The 16,138-nt window shown below is 35.6% G+C and overlaps 1 protein-coding gene across 1 annotated transcript in view; it reads right to left on the reverse strand.

The window, feature by feature from the left end:
- PCM1 (pericentriolar material 1) overlaps positions 1–16,138 on the reverse strand; it is an 86,807-nt gene that overhangs the window by 23,651 nt on the left and 47,018 nt on the right. The window contains exons 23-28 of the mRNA XM_023517776.1: positions 13,534–13,705; positions 10,307–10,665; positions 7,883–8,047; positions 5,182–5,238; positions 1,147–1,319; positions 680–811 (exon numbers count right to left, since the gene is read on the reverse strand). Coding sequence (XP_023373544.1) covers positions 680–811; positions 1,147–1,319; positions 5,182–5,238; positions 7,883–8,047; positions 10,307–10,665; positions 13,534–13,705 — 1,058 coding nt within the window. The remainder of the gene's footprint in view (positions 1–679; positions 812–1,146; positions 1,320–5,181; positions 5,239–7,882; positions 8,048–10,306; positions 10,666–13,533; positions 13,706–16,138) is intronic.

Here is a 16,138-nt window from a genome sequence, read left to right on the forward strand (position 1 = left end):
ATTAGAATACATTAAATTACATTTTTTCCCTAGATGATTTTCTTTGGTCTAGATTTTACCAAAAGGCCTAATTTATCTCATATTTATTCAAGGGTTTGTGCTATGATTGTACTAAGTGGTTTATTTATTTATTTATTTATTTTTTTGTAGAGACAGTCTCACTTAATCACCCTCAGTAGAGTGCCGTGGCGTCATACAGCGCACAGCAACCTCCAACTCCTGGGCTTAGACGATTCTCTTGCTTCAGCCTCTAGAGTAGCTGGGACTATAGGCGCCCATCACAACGCCTGGCTATTTTGTTGTTGTTGTTGCAGTTCAGCCGCGGCTGGGTTTGAACCCGCTGCCATCGGTATATGGGGCGGGCGCCCTACACACTGAGCCACAGGTGCTACCCTGTTAAGTGGTTTAAACACATGTTTATTAAAAATTATGTTAAGAATTAGCCCCTATGTTGAGTAATGACAATATAAATGACTATTTTAGACCTCATAATCCATCATTTTCACATTATTTTTAGGGTCTAGTGCCTTATTTTGACTGAAATAAAGTTATACCTAACTTTTTTAAAAAAGCTAAAAATCAAATACATTGGATATACTCACAATTTGACAATAACCTATTTAACTTTTATTTACTGCATACTGAAATTATGCCTACATTTCACTAATTATCAGCTTACATCATCAGTAGTAGCAAGGCTCTCACTGGGAGTAAGTTCTGAGTTTGATGCTATCCAGGTACCAGAGTTCACTGACTTTACATTTTCTGCTTCTTTGTCATGGCTCTCAGAAATATGTCTGGATACTATGTCCTAAATAAGGAAATAAGATAGTTATCTATGCAAAACATGTAAGTAAATCACAAATTTAAAAACAGAAGCAGATAGAAAAACAAATGCAATACTTCTCACCTCATAGGCTAAGTGTTAGGAAGAAATAACGTTACATATAAAACACTGAAAAACTGTTCAAAAGGAAACTTTATCTAAACTTTCTTAAATCATACATGAAGTTTTAAATAAAATGTCAAGAAAGCACAAAGAAAAACAGGTCATGAAACAAGAATTTGCTTCAGTTTAAGAAAGTAACCAGATATAATCACAAAGAAGGTAATAACAAATAAGAAAAAAAAGAATGTACCAAATACCTGCAATGCATATAAAGCCCTCTGTCTCAAGTAGTCTGTATTAAGTAGCTGAAGCTCATGGAAGAGTTCAATAAGAAAATGCGGACGAGATTCATTCTGAGAAATTAATGTAGCTACTTCAGAATAAATAGTATCCCGCAAAGCTTCAAACATAGAAAAATCACTCCCAGTTTCTGGAACATATAAAAAAAGAGTAAATTAATACTGACGAAATACCTTCATGACAATTTCTATTAGCTTGCATCATTACTCTCAGCTTTAAATTACTTAAAAATCAGAACACAATTCTATTTCAGGGCTCTTACAATAGAAAAAGCAACTTTAAGTTACCAAGATAATATAAATTTAAAATATCAAGTATATTAAAAACTATTTAAATGTATGAATAACATTATTTAGCATTAAGGACAAAGTTACTCTTGGTCATATAAAATATATGGAAAATTTTATACACATCAAGAAGAGTATGTGAAAATTTTTCAGCACTTGAATGAAATAAGCTAAATGCAAATAATTTATCTTTTTTTCTTTTTTTTTTTTTTTTGAGACGGAGCCTCAAGCTATCCCCCTGGGTAGAGTGCCATGGCATCATGCTCACAGCAACCTCCAACTCCTGGGCTCAAGCGAGTCTCCTGCCTCCGCCTCCCAACCAGCTGGGACCACAGGCGCCCGCCACAACGCCCGGCCATTTTTTTTTTTGGTTGCAGCCGTCATTGTTGTCCGGCGGGTCCGGGCTGGGGATTCGAACCCGCCACCTCAGGTGTACGTGGCTGGCGCCCTAGCCAGTTGAGCCACAGGCGCCGAGCCTATCTTTTTTTCTTAATATGAACTTAATTACAGAAAAGGAAACTTTTTTGTTTTGTTGATGATGAATAGAATGAACTGAATGCTGCCAATGAAGACTACTATAAGAACCATCTCGTTTGGTCTGCTAATTCTCAAACTTCATGTATTATGCAGAACTGTGCTGATAAATATCTAACTATAACAAAATAGGGCAATTTCACTATAGTCTCATTTACATAAATAAGGAGCATCGGTATAAATTGGAGCATTCACCGATCTGAGAGAAGTTTTCAGCTTCACAAAATCTAGACATCACTCTACTCTTCAGCTACAATTCTGCTATCTGTACTTGTTGATAACATAGAATTATCACTCTTAAAGGTATACAGGCACTCCCTTAAATTTAATATACATTAGGAACTAACAGTTCCCATTTTGAGTTCTCTATGGAAAAACAATCTCCAAGTTGTTCTTATAGCTGTCAAATTCTGTAAACTCTTCTAGAGCAATACTGAACCACAAATAACTAGTTAAATGATTCAAGTGTGACAAAAATCAATAATAAGTTTCTAAGAAAGAATTTAAAGTATTTACTGTATTTACATATTGTGCTCTCAAATAAGTGTACAAAGATCATAAAGACTTAATTCATTTTTGTAAGAGAGGAATAAGAAAATGCAAAAGGAATATGTGTTAATGCTACAGTCTCCAACACAGGCAGGAACCAGGCAGCTAGCAGGAGGTCAGCGGCAGGTGAGCAAGCGAAGCTTCATCCATATTTACAGCTGCTACTATCAACTCACATTACTGCCTGAGCTCTGCCTCGTCAGATCAGCAACAGCACTAGAGTCTCTCAGAGCACAAACCCTACTGTAAATACCCATGCGAGGGACCTAGGTTCTCCTTATGAGAATCCTAATGTCTGATGATCTGAGGTTGAGCTGAAGCCAGATGCTAGTGCTGGGGAACAGCTGCAAACACAGATTATCATCAGCAGAAAGGCTGGACTGCACAGAGGCCATAATAAACCAAATGCTTGCAGATTCATATTAACACTACCCCCTGACCCTGCAGTCCATGGAAAAATTGTCTTCTTGGTGCCAAAAAGTTTGGGGACCACTGCCCTAATGGAAGAACTTTCCACTAAACAGCTAAGTACTTCTATGTCTTCAGGGTTTCAATTTCACAAGCATAAAACATTAAAATATAATAATAAATCTAATAATAATTCTATATATCTTTAAAAAATTTTATTAATACATAATAGATGTCATCATTTCCAGGGTGTATGTGATAGTTTGATACATTCGTATACTGTATAAAGATCAAATCAGGGTCATTGGAATCAGTTATTTATCTGATCTTAATGTTAGGAACATCTGAATTACTCTCTTCTATCTATTTTGAAATGTACACTAGATTATCATTAACTATAATCACTCTACTAATCTACTGAACAGTGGGTCTTATTTATTCTTTTGCAAATCACGGGACATCATTCTTTTTATGGCTAAATAATATTCCATTCTGTATACTTATATATACCACAGTTTCTTTATCGGCTCATCCACTGATAGGCACTTATTAGGGTGATTCCTACTCTGGCTATCATGAATAGTGCTGCAATAAACATGGGAATGCAGATGTTTCTTTATTTCTCTTCTTTTAGATATATACTCAGTAGTGGAATTGCTGAATTGTTGATAGTTCTGTTTTTAGTGTTTTGAGGAATCTTCATATAGTTTTTAATATTGACTGTACGACATTCCTACCAACAGTGTTCCCTTTTCAACATTCTCACCTGCATTCATTTTTCCATCTTTTTGAAAAAGCTATTTTAACCAGTATGATGCGATATCTGAAGATGTTTTCTTTTTGCACTTTACTGGATCCACCCCCCACTCAGATTAAAGAATTCCCATCTTGTAAGATGGGTGTGGGGTGATGGTGAATTCTCAGCTTTTGCTTGTCTGGGAAAAACTTATTTTACCTTTGTATTTAAAGGATAGCTTTGCTGGGTACAGAATTCTTGGATGACAGTTTTTTTTTCTTTGAGCACTTTGAAAATGTCATCTCACTCTCTCCTGGCCTATGGAGTTTTTCATTGGAGCTTTTTTTTATTATTATTAATATAAGGGTACATCTGATTAGGTTACATTGTTTGCATTCCAGCTATAGTTGAGTCCTTCACTCAGGAGGTGTGTCATACACAATTCTATATATCTTATTAAATAAATCCAGATAAAAAGATATGATTTGATATGCAAATGTTCAATTTATTACTATATGGCAGTTTGTTGTTAATTTAAAAATGTTTATTTCAAAGCTATAAAATACAAAGTGTATATAATGACATCTTTAATATCTCTGTATGTGATAAAATTACTAATCTAAATTATAAAAAATGCTTTTCCAAAAAAATAAATCATGCCAAACACAAGCTTCATCCTCCCCTTTTCCAGTCAACAGGTGGCAAGTTTATGCCAGTTTTTCTTCCTGAACTAAAACTGATTAGCTGTGCCTAGAAAAACTCTTAATTCTAGTCAGTTTTCTCTGATCCCGTCTTGTTTTTAATCTAGGTTCAGAGTTCTTTTCTTTTGGAAGTGCCACTGATACATTCAGCTTTCTTAGTTCTGGATCCTTGTTTTACTTCTTTAGTTTCCCAGCTAAAGATTCAAAAAGGCTTTTATTTTTCACTCCTGCACAGCTGCAGGAGGAGTTAAAAAAATACAATTCTAATTATATATCTTTAATAAAAACACATAGAAACAAAGGTAGCATTTTGTAATCTTTGAAATTTTCCATGATCTGTTTATCTAGTTTTTGTATATCACACTTGTCTTTGTTAATTTTTTATAGGCATTGATAGGAAATAAAAAATAAACTATAATATAAAAATAACTATATTTCTGTTTCTAAGAAATGTTTTTAAACATTTAATACAAAATAAATATCAAATTAAATATTAAATCATAAAAAAGTTTCTATTACCCTTATAAATGTGCTGGTTAGGTTATATACACTAACAGAAAGGGAAAACAAGAAAAGCAGTCAATTTTACCAACCAAGAATTATAAATGTAAGGCTTCAGAATTTTATGAGTATGCACTTTCTTTCACTTTACAGTAGTTACAACAACATATTACACTAAGCTAAATCTAAAAAAATCATAACAATAAAACTAAAGATTTTAGGACCAATGGAAAAAAATTAATAAAAAGTGGACACCAAAACTAAGCAGATTGTTACCTGGCGCTTCATTGCATGCATTTCTGTTAGACTGCTGTTGTATTCTCCTAGCATGTGCTGTAGGAAAGGGCAGACATAAGGATGAACATAAAATGTGTATGAGTAGTAAAGATAGGGTCTATAATATGAATAAGTGAATGAAAAAAAAGAAATAAGCAAATTTCTTTAAAACTGCTTGCCTGAACTATTTATTATAACAAGGTACAGCCTTTGTTCGACCTAAAAATAATTTCCTCAAGAAAAAAATCTCCAAGGGTTTCTTATAAACTTATACTAATGTGGTTGATGATTAACTACCATAATAAACTTCTATCATTTGTTTTTAGAAGCATACACATCAGGGTGAACCTCCCATAACTTCTGAGGGAGAAAACAATTGTGTAATTTAATACCAGCAGTCATACTTGCTACATTCAAGTAATCATATATTGTGAATACTGTTACAAAAAAAGTTATGACATGCTATAAAAAAATTTAGAGTACTAGTTAAAACTGAAAATAAATCTTTTTAGAATGTGACTATGTAAATATACACAAATATATTTACACCATTCAAATATTTTTTAAACTCACCAAAATTCAATCATCATATTTTCCAAGTGACAGTAATAAGGTCTGAATTATTATAACCAAATATTAAGTTTTTAAGTAATTGAACCTTTATTTATTAAACCTCTCAGTTTAATGCCATTCCGCAACCTACACCCACTATCCTTGGTAAAGGTAGTGAAAGTACATGAAAAATATAAAATTTTGGTAACATTCTGGGTTTGAGACAACAGAATTGGTATTTTTGCCAAAAGAATACTGGACTTTACAGGAGATCAGGATTCAAAGTTCAGCACTACCATCTCGTAGCAATCTAGGAAGTCATTTCAAAACACAAACAAATGTAATGCTTCTTCTCTGATTACAAGAAAATTATTCATTTTAAAAGCTGTAAAAAATATAGACAAGCTTAAAGATGATAAAACCACTATTAACCCTCTGATTTATTCTCTTTTATTTTTTTTGAGACAGAGTTTTATTTTGTTACCCTCGGGAGAGTGCTATGGTATCATACACAGCTCACAGCAACCTCAAACTCTTGGGCTCAAGTGATTTTCTTGTCTCAGTCTCCCCAGTAGCTAGGACTACAGGCACCCACCAAAATGCCTGGCTATTTTTTAGAGATGGGGTCTCCCTCTTCTTCAGGCTGGTCTCGAACTCCTGAGCTCAAGCAATCTGCCTACCTCTGCCTCCTAGAACGCTAGGATCACAGACATGAGAGACCATGCCTGGCCTCGTTTGATACATTTTCTTCTAGTCTTTTTTTTTTTTGGCTGGGGCTGGGTTTGAACCCACCACCTCTGGTATATGGGGCCAGCACCCTAACCTTTTGAGCCACAGGCACCGCACTTTTCTTCTAGTCTTTTTAATTCAAATTTTTGTTTATACATAGTTAGAATTATACTGTTTAGACAACACTAAATCACAACTTCTTTTTCTTATTTGGTTTCCTTAGCATAGATTCCTATAAGTAAAATTACTGGATTAAGGGCAGGACTTTTGTAGCTGGCCAGAAAAGTTATATCAGTTTGTATCACCAGCCCTTTATGAATGATGGAAAAAACGGGTACCCTCTCTGACCATGTTTCCTCATCTGAAAATGGAAATAAAACCAACTCAACATTATGAGGCTCAAAAGATGATGTTTTGCCAATCTGCAATAGTAAGACATGATACAAATGGTAGTAGCTGTTTTTTCACCAAGGGTCTTGACAATTGAGACGATGAATCTATATTTACTGTCTCACTATATATATTTCTTTGAGTTGTATTTATTCTTTATAAGTCAATAAAGTACAGATAATTATTTAAGCTAGAATGGTGGTAAATACATATGATTCCATTTATCTGATAAATACAGAAAGCCTACCATGTGTCAGGTATTATGCTGACCTTTAAGATACAAATATGAAAAAGTATGTGTCTTATCTGTATTTGTATGTTGCATGGGGACAAAACACTTAAACTGGTAAATATAATACAAGCAACAAAACAGGCTTCCAGAGACTACACTGTAAACAGAAAGGAGAAAGAACCTATTCCAGCTTTCATTAGAATGCAATTTCAGGGTTCCATAATTAAAATTTTACTAATAGCTCCGAAGAAAAACGGGCTTATGAAGTGCAAAAAGGACTTGAGGCAGAAAAATAACTACTGAGGTGAAAAACAGTGTTAAAGCTATAAAAAAAATCTTCAATGCTGCTAAAAGAATAAAGCTCAAGGCAGAAAGTGGTTTGAGTCTGGAGGGGCAAGAAGAAACAAAATCCCAAATGACCATGTTTATCACAGTAAGGCACTCAACCTTCACCCTGTAGGCATGATGAGCCAAAGGTTTTAAGCAGGTGGGTGATATAATTTCACATCTAATTCTTATTCAGATGAGATTTTCAGAATTTCAAATTAGGAGTTCCACATTAATGTCAACTATCCTTTGTTTAGAAAAGACTTTTATTGAAATGTATCAAAAACTAACATTACCAAAAAAAATTTCCAGTTAATTTCTTAATGTCAATGAACACCATCATCTCTACTACAAAGCCTTACATGACAGAAATGTTTGATAGACTAGTTTTAAAATTTGCTTTAATACAGTTTTTTCCAGTAAAATGAAGATCTCCTTAAATTAAGGCAAACCAAAAAGAAAAGAACATACCTGAAGATATTTCTGTTGACCTACTATGTTTTATAATTTTTTCCAGCTGCTCATGATTCTTTCTGCTGAGTACTTTTGCTTGAACAGGCTCTTCAGTCTGGGCTGCATATCTGTTCCGACTTTTGCAAGGTTCACATGTGCTAGACATACTGGCACTTTCATACCCTTGAGTAAAAAATGTGACAACTGTTACCAGCTACAGCTAACTTAAAGTATAAAATGGAAACTGATTTCCACAGTCAAACAATACAAGTAACTCAATTTAGAATGTTATGAAAGCCGGGTATAAGCAGAAAATAAAACAGTAATACTACGTCTTAAAGATATTTGCAATAACCTTTGGACACACAGGGTAATATTAATTCTAATACTTCATCGTTCTTTGATACATAGTATCTGTCTTAATGAGTACATACCAAATCAAAGTATATAGCAGACCTAATATGACTAAAATTCTCTACTGGACTCCAAGTTAACAAGTTTTCAATACTAGAAAATACACAAGAGAATCACATTTAATCTATACAAATATCCATAGGGTATGGCATGCCATGGCAGTTCACGCCTGTAATCCCAGCACTTTGGGAATCAGTGGGTAGGGCGCTAGTCCCATATACCAAGGGTGCTGGGTTCAAACCCAGCTCCAGTCAAACTACAACAAAAAAACAGCCAGGCATTGTAGCAGGTGCCTGTAGTCCCTTGGAAGTCTGAGGCAAGAGAATCACCTAAGACAGGAGTTGGAGGTTGCTGTGAGCTGTGTGACGCCATGGCACTCTACCAAGGGTGACAAAGTTAAACTCTGTCTCTAAAATAAATAAATAAGTAATAAAAAAAAAAAATGGGGGAAGAAAGCCAGAGAAGGGTAAAAAGAATCCCCTGAACTGTGATGAAAGAAGATCTACAGGATGACAGCTGTGCAGCAAGCCAAGAAAGCAACAGTCCAGAATGGAGCAGAAGGAAGGTGAACTCTAGGAGGGAGGTGTCCCAGGAAAAGATAAATGACACATATTTGAAATAACTGAATATATTAAAAAATGGCTTGGTGCCCACAGTTCAGTGAGTAGTGCACTGGCCACATACACTGAGGCTGGTGGGTTCGAGGCCAGCCCGGACCTGCTAAACCACAATGACAACTGCAACCCAGAAATAGCCAGGCGTTGTGGCAGGTGCCTGTAATCCCAGCTACTTGGGAGGCTGAGGCAAGAGAATTGCTTAAACCCAAGGGTTTAAGATTGCTGTGAGCTGTGATGCCACAGCACTTTACCAAGGGTGACATAGTGAGACTCTGTCTCAATATATATATATATATATATATATAGGTATTTTTCCCCTTAGAGTTAGGTGATTAATTCATAGATATGAACAAAATATGAACAGAAAAATGAGGCTATCATTAATCCTAATGAGGGGAAGCATATAAGAAAAGTAATCACAGTACTGTTATACTCAGCTGTGAATATTAATAGTTATAAATCACATAAAAACTGAATATTTATCTATTTTTTAAGAAGACACACAGTTAACACCATAAATTTTAATATGATACTCAAAATGGGTTTAGTTCCTGAAGGACTAAAAGCAAACCTGTTTTAAAAGTCGTTTTATCTATATGGTATTCAAAAGCTGCAACGTATTTAGAAGTCCACACTTCTTTAAATGAGTTAATCAAGAATCTTAGTTATGGCTAAAAAACTATATGCAAAATCAGATGTAGCATCAAAAGGAAGAATAGTAAAACTTGGGCATTTCTGGCGATTTTTTAATAACCTACAAAATTTGAAGACCAACTTCTGAGCTCACATACAAGGGCTGCCTGGAAGGTATCTAGGCATTGTTAAGACTGTTTTTCTTCTTCTTTTTTTTCTTTTTTTGAGGCGCAGCCTCAAGCTGTCACCCTGGGTAGAGTGCCGTGGCATCACAGCACACAGCAACCTCCTACTCCTGGGCTCAAGCGAGTCTCCTGCCTCAGCCTCCCAAGTAGCTGGGACCACAGACACATGCCACAATGCCCGGCTATTTTTTTGGTTGCAGCTGTCATCGTTTGGCAGGCCCAGGCTGGATTCGAACCTGCTACCTTAGGTGTATGTGGCTGGTGCCTTAGCCATTTGAGCCACAGGCACGGAACCAAGACTGTTTTTCATACTGCATGGCTGGATACTTTCTGGATAGCCTTCATATATAAGAAACTAAGAAGCTTTAAGAAGCACAAAAATAAATAAATGCCATGTTTTGCAACATTAATCCACACTATTAAGCCCAATTCAAATACTGAAATATTTGTAAGAAAAAAATTATAAAGGTAATTTAAAACGATCTACAACAGCATCTGCTCATCTGGCCATAACGAAATTAAAAGTGTCAGCATGTCAGAGTCAGATTACTAACATTCATGCTGATCAACATTCAACAAGTTTCAGTACTCACCAGTATTTTTAACTCTGCTTTTTAGCTGAGTAGAATTCCTCTTCTTACCCTTCGACTTGGGAGTTTTATCTTTAGATGCCAGGCTGGCCTGTGCAGACGCTTTTCTTGTCTTGAATGTTTTAGTTACTGTTGATGGATCTACGGGATCAGGCATACTGCTGAAGCTTTCTAATGATTCTTCATCAAACTGGTGTCTTCTTCTGCTTGTATCTAATTGATTTTTACGGTTACTATTTGCAGTTTTCTCTACAGACACTGCAAATCCAGTCTTAACAAATGGTTTTTCTACTTCACCTTCTTGGTCATATAACCATGGTGTCCTACTGCTGTCCACGTCCTCTTCAGGTGATTTTTGATTCCTTAACAATGGCAACAAGTTTTTATTAATTACAGACTTCCTTATATACTGAAAATTCCAGATAAGCCTATTAGACAGTTCACTAATAAACAGATTTAGGTGAATAAAACAGTCAACAGGCTATAAAAGTGTTTACACAAAAGTATGCAAATACATATTACATAGGCTAATGTACTACATTACATTAAGCTTTAATTATAAACTAAACCATTTTTACTCACTGAACCATTTTCACTGGCAGAAGTTCTATGTCAAAATCATGATGGAAAATGGTGGTGGGGGGAGAGGCAGGATGGAACACACGAGAAAAGAAAACACTGAAGAGTGGCTAGAAAAGAGCTGTAGCAGAGGGTCTGGGACCTTAACGTGTTATCTGTGTCACCTAAAGCAGTTCAAATAGAACCAGAATTTGGTGAAAACAACCAGTCACTCAACTAGTAATTTATTTCTCCACTCAGTAAGTCTAATTTGGTACTGTTAGTCTAGTGTCATTTCACAAATTTTATTTGAACACTAGCATCCCTTAGTATTAATGAGTAGTTTGAAACCAGCTTGAGCAAGAGTCCGACTCTGCTAAGAAAAGAAAATATCAGCTGGGCGTTTTGGTGGGCACCTGCAGTCCCACCTACTCGGGAAGCTGGGGCAGAAAGATTCCTTGAACCCAAGAGTTTGAGGTTGCTATGAGCCAGGCTGACTCCACAGCACTTTAGCCTGGGGTAAAAGAGTAAGATTCTGCCTCAAAAACAAAAATTTTAACGAGTCATCATTTGTTAAGTTTGGGAAAAAATAGGCAAAACAAACTTAAAGAGGTCTGAAAAACATCTGAGAATTATCATCATCATTATTATTTTTGAGACAGAGCCTCAAGCTGTCACCCTGGGTAGAGTGCCATGGCATCACAGCTCACAGCAACCTCCAACTCCTGGGCTCAAGCGAGTCTCCTGCCTCCGCCTCCCAAGTAGCTGGGACTACAGGCACCCACCACAACGCCTGGCTATTTTTTGGTTGCAGCCGTCATTGTTGTTTGGCTGGATTCAAACCCACCAGCTCAGGCGTATGTGGCTAGTGCCTTAGCCGCTTGAGCCACAGGTTCCGAGCCTCAGAATTCTTAATATGCCAACGTGCTTTATAAATGTCTCAGGCAGTGAGTGAGAAGTCTAAAATGTTTTCTCACAGAACCTAACATGGACTACAACAGACAATTCAGTCTGCTGCCTGGTTTTGTATGGCCTATAAACTAAGAATAGTTTTTATACTCTTTGATGGTTGAAGGAAAATATTTTATGAAACATGTAAATTATAAGAAATTCAAAGTTCAGTGCCCGTAAATAATGTATTATAGAAACACATTCCCATTCATGTTTACATATTATCTATGTCTTATATGCAAAAACAGCTATGATAGACACTGTATGGCCTGCAAGGCCTAAAATATTTATTCTCCAGACCTTTACAGGAAAAGTTTTCTGACTCTTGAGTAAGACTACATGATTTCATCTGACTTATTATTTCTAGTCATTAAATTCAAGGCACCTATGACAGTTAAGAATTTGAGAGATGAGATCTAATCTAAGGTAGGTCAAATATCAAAAAAAATATTCCGATCTATCCTAAAAATGATATAAATAACTAAAGTAAAATTTGAGTAAATTTTTACTACCAATTATATTTAAAACATAGATAATAATGAAGCAGTAACTTTCCAGTAGGAAGGCCTACTCACTGAAGCTTTGAATAAATGCTTACTGCCTGTGACAGACATTCAGTTATCATTTCTGAATGGCAACTGTGCACTAAAACACTGTGAGGCTCAGCGGACAGGACACTCGGAGAGCAACACGAGATGCAACCAGAAACAATAGTGAGGGCAACTAAAACAAAGAGTCCACAAAGACAGGGAAGGTAATCACAGGATTCCTGAACGTGAACACAAAGTTGGAATTCTAAGACTTTCTGGTTAATTTGTTAGAACATCCTCCAAAGTTCATGATTTAACAATTAAATATTGTCAAAATGCTAATTTAAGAGCCTAAGACATGCCTAGTCACATAGCTAAAGAAAAATGCAATGTGAATTTTGTATTTCTAAAAGACTACAAAAAGCAAATGTAAGTAACTCCTGACAGAGTATTAGACTCAACTTCTAATTTTTCATCCTTCTCAAGTTTTTTCTGAAGTAAATAACAATTACAATATAAGCTGGGTATTAAAATCATGTTCTAGATTAACATGATCATTAAAAACATTATTTCTCTAGCTATAAAAGTGACTAGCCTGACCTAATCTTTTACACTATTTGAGTTAAAAATTGTATTTTCGAAGATTATCACATTATAATATAACATGATGTTACAAAATGTAAGAAACAGAGAAAAAATACTAGGATTAATACCATGCACCATCACAACTTTCCAGACAAAACTTGTTTTTATAATCAAAATAGTACTCAATATTGTATCTTGATGGGCTTTAGAAACTGATTCTAATCAGGGGCTGGGAATCAAATGAAGGGACCATCACTTAACAATTAGCCTCTAGCTGTGAATATTAGTTTCTAGTTCTAAGTCAATGAAGAGTGAACTGGTTTAAAGATAGATATCAAATCAAGAACAAAAGACACCCTGTGAGTCAGGTAATGTGTTTCCAAAATGAATCTCCCAGGTGACCCTAGATCAAAACTCTGAACCTGTCCTATACCAGAGTTACCAGCAGATATTTGGTATCTTACCCAGTGATATCTGTAAGCTTCACATTTCCAATGCCATCAAATCAAACAATCACACACATCCTAATTGTGTTTTCAAATTATATAATTAAATGTAGATGTGAATGCTTAAGGAAATTAACTGATTATGTTCATAATCAAGTACCTTGGTTTTTCTGCTCCAACAGAGGAACTGCTTTCAAAAGGTTTTGGAAAAGCCATATATTCTGTTTTCCCTGATGTATTCTGGGCTAACGGCTGCTGTTGTTCACTGGGTGTAGAGATATTCTGAGAAAAATCTCCAAAACTGGAAGGAATTAATGGGCTGAAATTCATACCTAATAAATAAAAGGATAAGAGAACAGTGAAGTGCCTTTAGCTTTAAAATGAAATTAAAAGGCAGTTTTAATTAAATATGCCATTCAAATTCATCAAATAAAGTAATATTTATTCATTCAATCACTGTTTACAGCTCAGTCCTCTCTGGTTTAGGAATTTTGGTGATGTAAAGATGACTAATGATCCCCACGCCCTTAAAACTCAAAAATAATAGTACCTGATATTTCTCTAATTATTACTGGATGGCACACTCTCTCATAGGTACTTTACATGTTATTTTAATACTCAACATGTTATGAAATTAAGTATTATTTTCACTTTACAGTGAAAAGTAGCTTAGAGATCAACTGTCTAATAATGGAAGAGGTTGTTAGATGTCAGGTCCATATGACTCCCAAGCTTACGTTCTTTCTACTCTACTCTTTTGGGAAGCAAAATACAATTAAATAATAATTACCAAATAGCATTCTGCATCTTTAAGGGACTACTAAAGAGAGGAAGATATCAGGAAGACATCACAAAATTAACTAGGTTATGAACAATAAATAGTCTTTGCAGAGGGTTGGCATGGTTATGAAGAATATTACAGTGAAAAGGAACAGCATGTGTAATTCCTTTTTAGTTAAAAGCCTCCTCATATGTTTACTGCCAATATTAACTGGCACTTAAGACCTAAAAAGCTTGTTAAATTTTTTAATGCAGTCTTGACAATCCTCTATACTACGATATATAAATATGTGTTTATATTTAACATAGCCCTCTCAATCTTATTTTTCCTCCTCTATTCCCTGGCAAATACCTTCAACTCTGCCTCCCTCATGACATTTCATGTAACTGATCACTTCTAATGTCTTTTCAGTTCCTCCTCCTTCCTTAACCTACTGCCAATGTCTTGGTCAGACTATCATTCTACTGCGGCAGCCCTCCATTCCCCAGCTAGACTCTCAGCTCCTTCTGTCCAACTTCCACCTTCTGTCAACACTACCACCAGTGTAATCTTTCTAAAATATAAATCTCATGTTTTGCCTCTGCTGAAAGACCTTTGATGGCCCCATCTTATCTGCAATACAAATTCTAAACTTCTTTGCATATCACAAAACGCCTCTGCCACTCTTCAACCACACCAATTACTATTCCCCTGCCCTATCCCTAAACACTAGCCACAGTTAATTCCCTCTAAATTCTCTAATAGCTATACTATTCCATTGCCTTGTAACTGGAAGTGGTTTCCTTTCCCTTGTAATCTTGCTGGAAATAAATTCCATTCATTCTTTAACTGAAATATCACCTTTTCTGGATAATACTACTTTGTTGACACTTTCCCCAAGTATTTGCACCACTGCTATAGCACCCATGGCATCTGCACTACAAGCATTAATTACTATTCTTCGTTTTCTTAAAGGATTAGTCTTTTCCTTTGGATCTCAGTAACTTAAATGGCATCTGGCACATTATTGAGTCTCACCTTGAGTCTAGCAGTACCATCTCCCTAACTAGTTGTGGTGCTCCTTTAGAATATTGTCTCATTCATTTTTTTTTAATTATTTTTTATTAAATCATAACTCTGTACATTGATGCATTTATGGGGTTCAGGATACTGCTTCAATATACAATGTGAAATGCATACATTGAACTACGTAACACATCCATCACAATTATACTCATTTCTTAATAGCTTTGAAATGTACCATTGCATCATGCACATTAGGTAAGGTCCTCCCAAATACCCTTCCTCCTCCCATATCCCCTCTCTCTCCTCTTCCCTTCTACTTTCTGGACTATAGTTATGTTTTGCTATTCGTATTAGTGTGTAAGTGGTTATATAATGATTTCATAGCAGTATTGAGTACACTGGATACTTTTTTTTCATTCTTCAGAAACTTTACTAAGAAGAGTATGTTCTAGCTCCATCCAGGTAAACATAAAAGATGTGAAGTCTCCATCTTTTTTATGGCTGCATATTATCCCATGGTGTACATATACAATTTGTGAACACATTCATGGGTCAATGGGCACTTGGGCTGTTTCCATGTCTTGGCTATTATGAATTGGGCTGCAATAAACATTCTGGTGCAGATGTCTTTGTTGTAAAATAATTTTTGATCATCTAGGTATACATACCTAGTAGAGGAATTGCAGGATGGAACGTTAGGTCTACTTTTAGTTCTTTGAGTGTTCTCCAAACTTCTTTCCCAAAGGGTCGTTAGTAGCTTGCATTCCCACCAGCAGTGTAGAAGCGTTCCCTTTTCTCTGCATCCATGCAAACATCTGGTAGTTTTGGGATTTTGTGATGTGGGCTAATCTTACTGGAGTTAAATGATATCTCAAAGTGGTTTTGATTTGCATTTCTCTGATTAAGGATGATGAGCATTTTTGCATGTTTGTAGGCCATGCCTATGTCTTCATCAGAGAAGTTTCTGTTCAAGTCTCTT

Source organism: Otolemur garnettii, unplaced genomic scaffold (genome assembly GCF_000181295.1).
Source record: "Otolemur garnettii isolate 467f Iridium unplaced genomic scaffold, OtoGar3 scaffold00121, whole genome shotgun sequence".
In the NCBI taxonomy this organism is placed as follows: domain Eukaryota; kingdom Metazoa; phylum Chordata; class Mammalia; order Primates; family Galagidae; genus Otolemur; species Otolemur garnettii.